Source organism: Vigna unguiculata, chromosome 7, assembly GCF_004118075.2.
Source record: "Vigna unguiculata cultivar IT97K-499-35 chromosome 7, ASM411807v1, whole genome shotgun sequence".
Taxonomy (NCBI): Eukaryota; Viridiplantae; Streptophyta; class Magnoliopsida; order Fabales; family Fabaceae; genus Vigna; species Vigna unguiculata.
In genome coordinates, this window is record NC_040285.1 from 32,724,267 (window position 1) to 32,738,069 (window position 13,803).

Genomic DNA, 13,803 nt, shown 5'->3' on the forward strand with positions numbered 1-13,803 from the left:
TTATAATAAATCTGACTCAGATGGTCTCGATTTTATATAGTACAATTACACTATTTTTTTTATCTATATTAATTATTATTTTCTTAACTATTTGGAATACTATTTGTAGAAGATATGAATTGTTTTTTTTTTAATTTATTTTGTGTACTTTTGTAATGATTATTTATGTTATGAAGAATCAATGTTATTCATTGCTAATATTAGGTATATATTTTCTAATGTGGAATGAAAAATTTGGTACCTGCGTTTTTCAATGTTATCTGTGTTTCTTTTTCAAGGTCAAAATCAGTGGAAAGTTTAGAAATAAAAAACTAAGTCGTTCAAATCATTCTAATCAATACGTAATTGTGATCAATATTAAATGAAGACAACATTGAATGACGTGAAACGAAGTCGTGATAAATTTTGACCGAAAAATGAGACTTTCCCTGTTAAAAACTATTTTTTTAATTTTATTGTCATGAGTCGGCTATTAAGGAGTTGTAATCACTCAGATCGAATTCTTGCAATTTTTTTATAGTATTATAGATTCGTATATTTATTTATAATAAATTATTTTATCAAAAATTTATAATTTTTAGTATAAATTTTAAAAAATAAATTTAATTTAATATTTATAAATCAATTAGAAATGAAAAATTTGAAGAATAATTATAATAGATAAAATAATTTAAATATATTGTAATTATAGTAACAGAAAAATTATCATAATAAAATATTGGAAATATGGTTGTTTTTTGTGATATTAATTTTGTTAAATATATATTTATTTGGTTAAAATAATTTATATAACAAAAAGTTTTGGTGTAATGATTTAGAAAAATAAAATAAAATAATAATATTGATTGTAGTGAATATATTTCGCATTTTTTGTTCAGCACTATTTCCACCAATAATTACACATATAGACTCTACGTTAGAACATGAGTCGGAATTCCGTTTTCACGAAATTGAATTCTGAGCTGTTTTTTTTTAATGTGGATAAAAAATTACAAAAAAAACTTGTTATATGTATATAAGATAAAATAATATTTATATTTAAATTTATATTTATGATTGAATGTTGTAAAGTAATACATTCTAAAAGTATTTTTATTTTGATAAAGTACAGTAAATATCAACTTAAATTTTCAAATTGATCTAAAGAGTTTAATACAAATTTAATTAGATATAGATTTATAGAATTTTAAGAGTTATATAAGAGATTTAGAAATTTTAGTTATTATGAAAATATGAGATATATGTTAAATATATAAGATATGTTATGCGAAGGATCTTGTGATTTTAATTTATTTGTATACTTCATTTATATATATATATATATATATATATATATATATAAAATGTAATAGAATATAAAGTATAAAATATTTATAATATCTCAATCTTGATTTTTTAATTTTAAAATAATAACTAATTTTTAAAATTAAAATATATTTTAAAAACAAAATTATTTTCTAAACCTAATTTAAATAAAAAAGATATTAAGAACTCTTAACAACAAGTCATATAATAAATTTGAGAAGAGATCGAACAAATCATGAATGAGGTCATCTTTCCACAGCAGTTAGTGAATTTGACATTGGTCTAGACGAAGTTGAAGTTGATCAACCCAATGTTATCTTACAATCATTAGTGTCAATCTTGATGTCAATATGAGTCACTTGAAAAATTTTCCTTATTTATGATAAGATCATGTTTCAGGTGCGCTCTTCACCTTTTGTCACATTTTACAAAATGGTCAATAGACAATCACATGTGAATGAATCAAATATAGTCGCTAAATGACTTTACATGATTTTTTCTACAAATAAAGTCACACAATTATTAATTTGAAATTTTTTCATTTCCAAATACGAACTTAGGTGAGATCCAAACTTAAATAAGAATATACTAACATGACTTGAGTTAAAAAAATAACCAAATTTATATGGTGGATGTATATTTTTAATAATCTTTTATCGAAATAAATTGAGTTAAAAATAGTAAAAAAAGTAATAATTGTTTTAGTTTTAATTTTCTTTGTAAGTATGTGGATAAATAAAATTAAAAAAACAAACTCCAAAAATAGATGTAAATAAAAAAATGTGAGAAAGAAGATGACAAAAATCAAAAGAAAACATTACCAGAAATTTTTTGATTAATGACCCATTTTAGTGACAAAAAAATAATTAGTCACTATAGTAGTCAATTTAGATACTCATTTATAAACTAAAAATTATCGGTAACTAAAATAATTTCAAAAAATTATAAATGGTCTCTAAATTTGCAACTAAACTAATTTCTATTATGAATTGATTTCTAAATTGGTCACTACTTAAATTTTGGCTACCAAAAGAATTTGTTCCTAAATTAGTTTTTAATTACGAAATTAATCTCTAAACTTTTTTTTCTTCATAAAATTGGTCATTATTTGATAATTGTGTTGTAGTGAAATAAATAAGAAGTAAAAATTTTACTAACTTTTTTCAAATTTTTTTTTATTACTAAGTAATTTATTTTTTTATAATTAATAACTTTAATTTAAATAACTAATAACTTTAACAAATAATTATCTAATTTGAGAATTTAAATTGAAAATTTGAATTTTATACCTTTTGTATTTTAATTTTCTTATAAAATTCTATTAAGAATTTTTATATTTTGCTTCACTTTAAATTTATATATTTTTTCTAAACATAACTTTTTTTAAAAAAATAAATTTATATTTTTTTAATCTTTTCTTTAAATATATATTTTTTATAAATAAACCTAAATGTTTTACATTCATATTACTAATTTTTAATTTTACATTAAATTTTTTTCACATATTTCCACCTACAATCATATTATTATCTTATTATATTTTCTAACTTATTACACACACAAAAAATTATTACATAAATTATTTTAACTAAATAATATACATTTAATAAAATTAATTTTACAAACACCAACCAACCACAACTACAATATTTTATAATGATAATTTTTATATTACAATATTTACAATATATTTAAATTATCTTCTTTATTATAATCATTCTTCAAACTTTTTATTTCCAATTAATTTATAAATATTGTTAAATATATTTTTTAAATTTATATTGAGACCAAAAAATTATAAAATTTTAATTAAGTAAATAAATAAATATACAAATCTATAAAATTAGAGAAAAATGTTGATAAAAATTAATCCTCAAATAGTAGAAATAAGTATAAAAAAACCTACAAAATTAGATAAAACATTATGATAATTTAGTCTTTCGAAAAAAGAAATTGTACTTTAACAGTGAAAGGCTTTCTTTCTAATATAATATTCAACAACAAATTTTGGATGTTTTTTCATCTTATTTAAATACTTTGCTAATTAATGAGGGTAAAACAACAAATTATTTAAATTTTGTATTTTTCTCTTGATTGTCGAATTGTTTATCGGAAAGGAAACTATTAAAATGAATTGGTTTAAAGATGGGAATAAGAATATAGCATTTTTTTTATATTGTTGTTTGCAAGAGACATAATGCATCAGGTATTTTTAAGTTGAGTCATCATGATGAAGTTATATTGATCCACATATAATTGAAGATTTTGTTTTGTCTTTTTATAATAATTTATACGTTGTTGCTACCACTTTTATTGTTTATATTACTTTTATGTAGTTTTTTGTTGCTTCTTATATTCTTTTTCTAGTTATTGATAATGAAAATAATTTTTTAATTACATGTCCTTATCTTAGTGAGGTGAAACATGCAATTTTTTTCTCTTAATGGTGGTAGCGTTCCTGATTCAGATGACTTTGGTGGATGTTTTTATCATTCCCTTTGGAATATTGTTGTGTTGATCTTTGTAAAGTTGTCCAACAATTCTTTCGGTAAGGTTGGATCATCTCTAGTATAAATTTGAATATTATTTTTCTTATTCCTAACTGATTTTTTTCTTATAGCAATGGCTAATTTTCGTTTCAAAATTGTTACAAAACCTTTCACTGATAAACTTGCAATGATTGTTAGTACCAATATTTTTTCCTAATCAAAATAGTTTCATTAGAGGGGGAGTGGTAGAGCTCAAGATAGTTAAAAAGGAGATTATGTTTAAGATCGTTAAGGGTTTATATAATCGTAAATTGAGAGACCGTAACACGGATCATAGATTTTACTTTTTATACAAACATAATATATATCATCAACCACACATCCATGAAAATAAAATTAATCCCTTGTTAATACTTAATCAAACTTAAATTTAGTACAAAATTTATCCCTATGTGAGTTAAAAATTATTAGTTTTTAGTGATAGTAGAAATTAATCCAATTTTAACCTTTAAAATTTAAATAAAATACGAGAGATACAAGGAGAATTGAAATGAAATTAAAGAGGCAAAATAAGTGTTTGTGTGTATCCAAAATTTGTGGCTGAAAAAAAAAATCAATTATGTTAATTTTTAATTAGGTGGTGCTGTGGTTTTGCGTATTGTAGTTTTGTATTAACTTTTAATTGGAAATGAATTTTAACTAATTATATTAATTTTTAATTGGATGAAATGTGGTGACAAGACTATCTCTGATTTGTTGGTGTTGAAAATCTTCAATCTTCAAACGAGGGAATGTAGGATGATCTCATTTACGGAAGTAATTAATATGACAAGTTCACAAGTTTCATATGTCAATTGACTTAAGGTGACTATTGCTGCAGCAGCTGGAGGTTATCTTGGTTTGACTTCATGTGCTAGTATTTTTAAAGGAAGTTGAGGTATTTTTTCAGCTTTTCTAGACGTACAAACTTCTATTTATGTCAAATTTATGGTGATCATTTATGCATTGGAACATGCTTAGAAGGAGGGCTATCAAAGACTTTGGTTGGAGAATGATTCTTTTTTAGTGTGTCATGATTTTGTGGATCAACAAGTAGTTCATTTGGAATCATAGTCTCATCGAGGGACATACTGTCAATGCTTGCATTTTTGTAAGCATATGCAGTTCAAAATTTCTCATATTTTTTGTGAAGGGAATTATTGTACTGACAAGTTAATTAATTTAGTTTTAATTCATAAAGAACAATATAAATGGTTTACTGTTTTACCTATTTGTGTTTATTTAGATTTTTTTTTCATATTAGGTATAGTTTAACTATGTTTTTGTAAAGTGTAATTTTATCACAAATTCAGTGTGATTCTCCATATTTTGTATTGTTTAATTTCATTTATCTTTTTAATAATTTTTTATATAATAACAAATCATTAATAAACATTAGTATGTCGATATTGTCGATTCATAATAATACCTAACATGAACTATTTGAAATAATAAAATAATCTACATAGAAAAAAAAATTTGATGGTCTACTCACGTTATAAAGTTCAATAAAAATCTATAAGAGACAAAAAGTCCAAAAATGACTATCACGCTTAGGGATGGCAACGGGGCGGGACGGGGACGGGTTTCACTATCTCATACCCATCCCCGTAAAAAAAATTTATCCCCATCCTCATACCCAAACCCAACGGGTATCAAAGTTTTATCCCATCTCCATCCCCACCGGTTAACGGGTATAATCTCGTACCCATACCCGTACCCGTTTCCTTACTAACTTCAATATAAATTTTAATTAATTTTTATAAAATAATAAAAAATTACGGTAAAGGAAACATAATATTATCAAATATTCAATATTAGAAGGATGGTTCTTTCTTTGATATCAAATACTTTGAAATAGATTATAATTGTTTACATTTTAGATTGGAATACCAAATAAAATTTCATGAGAACAAAAACATTTATTAAATTTGCAAACTGCAAACATTAATGAAACCTAGTTGATAAAATTAAAAAATATTTTTAAAAAAATTTAAAGGAAAACAAATATTCAAATTAAAGTATATTTTAAATGTTTGTTTACTTCAATTTTTTAAATTCTAATTAATCTCTTTTTTTATACACTAATAAAAATGATAATACATCACTTAATCAAAATGACGCAAATAATAAATAATAAACATAATAAAACAAATTTAACATGATTATTGTATCTTTTGAACTCCAATATATGTTGGATGGTGATGAAAAAATATTCATGGCAATTACATTAAATTTGGATATTGTAGTAAATAAAAGTTATTTATACAATTATAGTGAAAAATTACTGTATGATTGATATAATGAGTTGAAAAATAAAAATAATTAGATAAAATATACTGAAATAGTATTCTACATGATGAAAATAAACAACAAATAAAAATATTAAAAAATTAATGAATGTATGTCTTAGAAACAATTTGAGAAACAATTGAAAGAAATCACACAAAGGAAAATAAATGTATAATTAAGGGTATGATAAGATGAAAATAACCTTAGACATCTAAGAACACTTTTCAAATATCAACATATATACTCAATGGTTGAAAAATAATTGCTTTAGCGAAACAAAAGAGTTTTTTCAAATGAAACAAAAATTAATAAAAATAAGTAAAGAATTTTTTTTATATTACCTAGTAAATGAAAGATTTAGGCTATTAAACACTTAAATTGAGAGTATTGAACATACTCATGTGAAAGGAAAATATACAATAAATAAAAATATTAAAAAATAATAGAAATATTCAAATATGAGATATAAAAAATTTGTAATTGACATACATAATTTTAACATAATTACATAAATTTTATGATAAGATGAAAAATATATTGGAGATGTGAATGAGTTTCATGACAACCCAAATAATTAGAAGAAATAAAAAATTGAGAAATAAATATATATATATATATATATATGTATATATATATATATATAAGGTTACTTAATTAATTATGAATATTTTAATAATTTAAATGATGACGGAGATATGGAGTGGACGGGTATTATGGCGGGGATATGTACATATAGGGATGGCAACGGGGCGGGGCGGGGACGGGTTTCGCTATCTGATAATGTTAATTTTTACCATTATCCAAGCTATATTTCATTAGCAAAATCATCTCTTCCAAAGCTTTTAACCTACTTAATCCTCAATTTTACCTTACTTTTGTAAATAAATACATTTTCGGTTACATTTATCTAAATATACCATTAATCCCTATTTTTTGTGTCCTTTTTGTAGATGGGAAGCTTTGTCCAAAAATCCAGATTAATGAGTGACCCGGAATAGCAAGGAGAAGAAGAAAAATGTCAACAGAAAGCGCCTGACGACATGAAGCAAGCGCCAGGCGGAACAGACCGCCAGTCAAGCGCCAGCCAGGCGCCCCTGTTACGAACCGCCTGGCGGTAACTGGACACCGCCAGGCGGTAGCTGCCAGTTTTGCCCTCTGTTTGCTCGATACCGCCTGGCGGTGAGACCCTTCCGCCAGGCGCCAGTGTTCGCTGATGTGGCAAGTTGGCTCTTTTTCTTCTGTTTTCACGAGGAGAAACTGATCTTTGGCATTTTGGAGGCACGAAGAACACATTTGGAGAGCTTGGAAGAGTGCTAGGGCTTGTGGGAACAGCTCCATCTTCCTCTTTGTATCTCTTTCTCTTCCATCTCTTCCATTTTTAAGCTTGAGCTTTCCATGGCAATGGAGAGCTAAACCCATTTTTGTTGGGGTTAGATGTAGCCACAAAACTCTTGTGTAAATGCAAATGTTTTGATTATATATATGACTCTTTCATTAATTGCTAGTCTTCTTATTTCTTCACTTAAAGCTTGCATTGATTTAGCCATCTCTTGCATGATTTTTAGTTCATTGGGTGTGGAAATATCTTTTGAAACCTAGATTCGGAATAAGAAAACTCAATGGAGCTAGTACCTAGGAATGGGGCTTGACCCATTGGTTGTCTTAAACCTTTGTGCATAAAGCAAATTTGCTTATTAAGAGTTCAAGGAATTGGCTTTTAATAAGGAAATTTAGACTCAATCTATTAAGGAATTAGGGTTTGAGTAATATTGTGGGTTAGCATTAGCATATTAATGAAGAGGATGTTAAATTGTAGTTGCATGAGAGCATAGTTGGTGAATTCTAACCCCGGTAATATCAAGTCATATCATTTCTAATCTTTTCCATTCACTAAGTGCCTTTAACTTCCAAAGTTCAATTTTAATTATTTATGCAAAGTTTAACTTCATACGTTGAAACTCAAAATATGGATTTATTCATTAGTTTAAATTAGTCACTAATTACGCAATTAATTAGTATACACGAGTCTCTTGGGAAACGATATCCCGGTCTTACCGGTTACTACTTGCGCGACTTGGTACACTTGCCAAAGTCTTAACACTATCCCATACCCATCCCCGCATAAAAAATTCATCCCCATCCCCATACCCAAACCCAACGGGTATCAAACTTTTTTCCCATTCCCATCCCCACCGGGTAACGGGTATAATCTCGTACCCATACTCGTACCCGTGTTCTAACTACTTCAATATTAATTTTTATAAAAGAAATAATTACGGTAAAGAAAACATAATATTATGAAATATTCAATATTAGGAGGATTTTCTTCGATGCCAAATACCTTAAAATAAATTATAATTGTTTACATTTTATATTAGAATACCAAATAAAATTTCATGTGAACCAAAACATTTATTAAATTTGCAAACTACAACATTGATGAACTTAGTTGATAAAATTAAAAAATATTTCAAAAAAATATAAAAGGAAAACAAATATTCAAATTAAAATATATTTTAAATGTTTGTTTACTTCAATTTTTTAAATTCTAATGAATCTCTTTTTTATACACTAATAAAAGTTATAATATATCACTTGATCAAAATGATACAAAGAACAAATAATAAACATAATAATAAAAGGAAAACAAATATTCAAATTAAAATATATTTTAAATGTTTATTTACTTCAATTTTTTAAATTATAATGAATCTCTTTTTTATACACTAATAAAAGTTAGAATACATCACTTGATCAAAATGACACAAAGAACAAATGATAAACATAATAATAAAATTTTGACATAGATTTTGTATCTTTTGAACTTCAATATATGTTGGATAGTGACAAAAAAATATTCATAGCAATTACATTAAATTTTTATATTGTAGTAAATAAAAGTTATTTATACAATTAAAGTGAAAAAAATTACAGTATGATTAATAGTGAGTTATAAAATAACAAATAATTAGATAGAATATATCGAAATATTATTCTACATGATAAAAATAAACAATAAATAAAAATATTAAAAAACTAACAAATGTGTGTTTTAGAAATAATTTGAGAGACTATCGAAAGAAATTGCACAAAGAAAATCAAATGTATAATTAAGGTATGATAAAATGAAAAATACCTTAGAGAACTAATTATTAAATTATGTTTGAAGGGTTAAAATTAAATAGAAATATCATTAGTGACCAAAAAATTTGTCATTAAGTTACAAATAAATTAGTAATTAAATTGGTCACTAAATCAAGTATCGATTCGATCATTGAATCAGTCACTAATTTAGTCATTGATTCAGACAGTAAATCAACTACTACCACCAATGACGAAAAATAGTGACTGATATGGGTTGCTGACTAAATCAGTCACCATTTCATGTTTTCCCTGTAGTGAATTATCATATATTATTCCTAAATATCATTATATATATATATATACATATATATATATATATATATATATATATATAATTTTAACCACTTCAAACAGAATTTAAAGTGAAAAAATTACATTATGATTAATAATGAGTTATAAAATAAAAAATAATTAGATAGAATATATCGAAATATTGTTCTACATAATGAAAATAAAAACAATAAATAAAAATATTAAAAAACTAACAAATGTGTGTTTTAGAAATAATTTAAGAGACTATCGAAAAAAATCACACAAAGGAAATCAAATGTATAACTAAGGTATGATAAGACGAAAAATATCTTAGAGAACTAAGAAAACTTTTCAAATATCAACATATATACTTAATGGTTGAAAAATAACGAAAATTATTTTAATGAAACAAAAGAGTTCTTCAAATTAAACAAAAATTAATAATAATAATAATAAGTAAAGAATTTTTTTTATATTACCTTAAATTGAGAGTATAAACATTCTCATGTGAAAGGAAAATTTATAATAAATAAAAATATTAAAAAATAATATAAATATTTAAATGTGAGGCATAATATTTTTTTTATTAACATACATCATTTTAACATAATTACATAAAGGTTATGATAAGATAAAAAAATATATTGGAGATGAGAATGAGTTTCATGACAAATGAAATAATTAAAAGAAAAAAAATAGAAAAAAAAAAAATATATATATATATATATATATATATATATATAGGAGTTACTTGATTAATTGTGAATATTTTAATAATTTAAACGAGAATAGAGATATGGCGGGGACGGGTATTATGGCGGGTATATGTACATCCCCATACCCATCCCCATACCCAACTGAAAAAGTCGGGATTCCCCATACCCATACCCATACCCAGTCAATGCGGGGATTCCCCGTCAAAACGGGGACGGGTTTGGGCAATACCCACGGGGACGGGTTTATTTGCCATCTCTATGTACATACCCATAACCATCCTCATACCCATTGAAAAAGTCGGGGATTCCCCATACCCATACCTATACCCAGTCAATGCAGGGATTCCCCGTCAAAACGGGGACGGGTTCGAATTATACTCACGGAAACGAGTTTATTTGTCATCTCTAATCACGCTTGACTAAAAAGACTATCAATACTTTTATTTCCAAGTTATTAAAAAAAATTTCAATTTTGCATTAATTAAAGCATCTGCAAGTTTTATTGTTTAAAAATGACTGCCACTGTTGATTAAAACAAATTTTATTTTATAAATTAGGATAAAATAATCTAACTCTGCAACTTGCGGATCAACTTAGTCTTATAGCCTTTAAAATTTCCTTCAACTCTTCAATCAATTTGATTATGTGTAAAAAATATATTAAATATTGTTTAAGGTCATATAACTTTATACTACTGTCGTTATCATAAATATAAATATATATATATATATATATATATATATATATATTAATTTTAGATTAAAATATTCCGTTAATATTCGTTTTTATTCGAAAATCTGAATTTTATCTTCATATTTGTATTATTCAAAATTAAGACATGAAATCCAAATTATTTTAAGTGCACTGCAGACAATACATCACATGAAAATGGAAAGCGGACAAGAATGTGGCCCCACACCTCACATGGAAGACTTTATTGTTTGATCTTCACACTTTTACTCTAATTAACATCCTCAACTATTGTCAATTAACTTATTTGTAGAATTCCATCACTCCCGGACCAGAGGAGGCAGGACAAGCAACATGAAATTTTGAAAAACCAGCGAGCTTGCACAAATTCTCGTACTGTTTCTCAGTTCTTTCCTTTCCACCTGCTGTGATAAACATTAGGTTGTCGACGGAGGAAAAAAGCTTATATTCTTCGGTTGCTTCTGGTTCTTCTGGCATTATGATCTCCAGAATAATCACCTTCCCATTTCCAGACAGTGCTTTGTGACAATTGCTTAAAATTTCTACGCACTTCTCATCAGACCAGTTGTGCAACACAGACTAAAACAACATCATAAAAGACAGAAAAAGATTTAGAACCTTCAAAATTAAATTAGATTAATTCAACATCTCTATATACTGACCTTTAGTATCATGGCGTCACCCTCTGGAACTCTTGCAAACATATCTCCCCCAACATGCTCAACCCCTTAACAAAATTTCACCGAGTTTACAATTTAAATTAACCCTTTGATATATATATGATAAAACATTAGATATATCAGGCTACCTGATAGCAGTGGTGCATTCTCAATAACGTGGGGCAGATCAAAATTAATCCCTTTAATTGAAGGGTATTTGGAGATTATCATTTTGAGGCTTTGTCCATGTGCACCTCCTACATCAACCAACCTTGATATTCCCTCAAATCCAGTATATATTTCAAGTATTCTAATCATATCTGTTGCACACAAATCTGCCACAGTCCTGTTAAACATTTGGTTCATTTTTGGATCCTTTTCCATATACTGGTACGTTGTTACCCCATGAACTTTCTTGAATAGATCAACGTCTGGATCAACCACTGCTTCCTTGAAATTCGGCCTGAGAAAAAGAGTTAAAAACCATATTGGAGCAATGTAAGCTTTCCTTCTTTTAGTCCCGTTGACGTAATATTTAGACTTTATGAATAAAGTGCTTAAGATTCTTCTTAATAAAGCTACACATACCCTTTATGTCAACAAAAAACAATCTTAATTAAAGTGATAAATGAAAAGCTCATATTTAATACTATTCATATCATGATACAGTAAGAATATGCTTTTTTGTATTCGATGGTTTTTTTGACTTATTACAAAAATGGATCAGATGATTTTTCTTTTTGTAAAATAAAAACAAGTCGTCAAAGTTGTCTTTCACCCTAATAATTTTTTTTTATTAAAAAGTAAAACCACTGCAGACCATTTAAAAGAATTTTCCATAGCACTGGTGTATATATTATATATATATATATATATATATATATATAAAACAAATTAATTTATTTATGATTATTCACTTCAGTATATCTTATTTTAAAAGTCTTATTATAGAATCTAAAAGATGAAATCCTAACTTGCTATTGAAAAAAGAATAAGATATAAACATGTGTTCAAACTTGAAACGGAGAAAAAGCTACAGAATTATAGGGTGTGTGTAGACATCCTGCTCCTTTCATGAAAAATGACCAAGTATCCTTCTTTAACCACCGCATTTAAAAATTATAACTATAACATAAAAAAAAATAAAAATGAAAAGTGAAGTCCTCGAGAACAATTTCACTATATATAATGACTTTGCTTTTTTAAAAAAAAAAAATGAAATTGATGGGATGCAGGACTTCACAGTATAATGAAGACTTATTTCTATTTAAAAAAAAAGAATTCAACTGATTTATCTTTACAAATTCAAATGAAAAAAAGACCCTGAAATAAAAAAAAAAGTAAGAATAAGAAGGACATGTGTAAGAGTTAAAATCATTTACCAAAGTGGTGAGAGCGCAGGACAAGAGAGAAAGGATGCGAATGAAGCGAAGTAGCCTGTAGCTGCATCAGGAGCATAGTATTGTCCAATTTGCGAGAGTCCATAAACTGTCTCGGTGGCACCGTGTTGTGTGGTGCGTGTGGAAGTGGTAAGAAGAGAATAACCAGCAAGCAAACGCAGCATGCGATCGAGCCTATTAGGCAAGTCAGGGTGTTGGTTTGGGAGCTTGGAAGCGATTTCATGAGATGACATGAACGAAGTGTGTGGTGTTGCCTTGGCTATGATCTCAAACAAGTTCAGCTCAATAGCAGCGTTCAGAACTGCAGGGTACACAACTGCAGTACTAAGCAGCATTGCAGATACACGAGCACCTTCGTCACTTTTTTTAGGAGAAGTTGTAATGAGGTTGTTCTTGGTAACAACATTGGATTCCTCCATTTTCTTAATTTAACTCTAATGATCTTTGGTTTCTGGTTTGGTTATAATGTGTCTGCTTAATTACTCATCGGTGTGCTCTTTTTATAGCTGTTTGTAGTCGTAGATGGAAGACTTTGCATTTTTTGTCTTGTTTCTGTCTTGGATGCTTTTTTTAGCGTGGTGTGTGCATGTAAGGAAGGTTGTTGTGATATATAAAAATTCATTCATATTATTTGTTTCGGATGTAGGGACCAAGAGTCTACTAAGAACCTCTTCGACCTCACTCCTCTTCTTGAAATATTCTCTTCTCACCATTATAATAACTTCTTTTCCAAGAAATCCACTTTCTCGCTCGTTCGGTCGAACAGACGATCAGGGTACCTGTCTAAAAGGCTTCG

The 13,803-nt window shown here is 26.8% G+C and overlaps 1 protein-coding gene across 1 annotated transcript; it reads right to left on the reverse strand.

Moving 5' to 3' along the window:
• Positions 1 to 11,068: 11,068 nt before the first annotated feature.
• Positions 11,069 to 13,491, reverse strand: LOC114192264 (isoliquiritigenin 2'-O-methyltransferase-like). The gene is made up of 4 exons (XM_028081926.1): positions 12,990 to 13,491; positions 11,757 to 12,070; positions 11,611 to 11,675; positions 11,069 to 11,527 (listed from the first exon to the last, which is right to left on the reverse strand). Exons 1-4 carry the CDS (start codon positions 13,424 to 13,426, stop codon positions 11,231 to 11,233), a joined length of 1,113 nt encoding a protein of 370 aa, XP_027937727.1. The 5' UTR covers positions 13,427 to 13,491; the 3' UTR covers positions 11,069 to 11,230.
• Between the last annotated feature and the right edge of the window lie 312 nt (positions 13,492 to 13,803).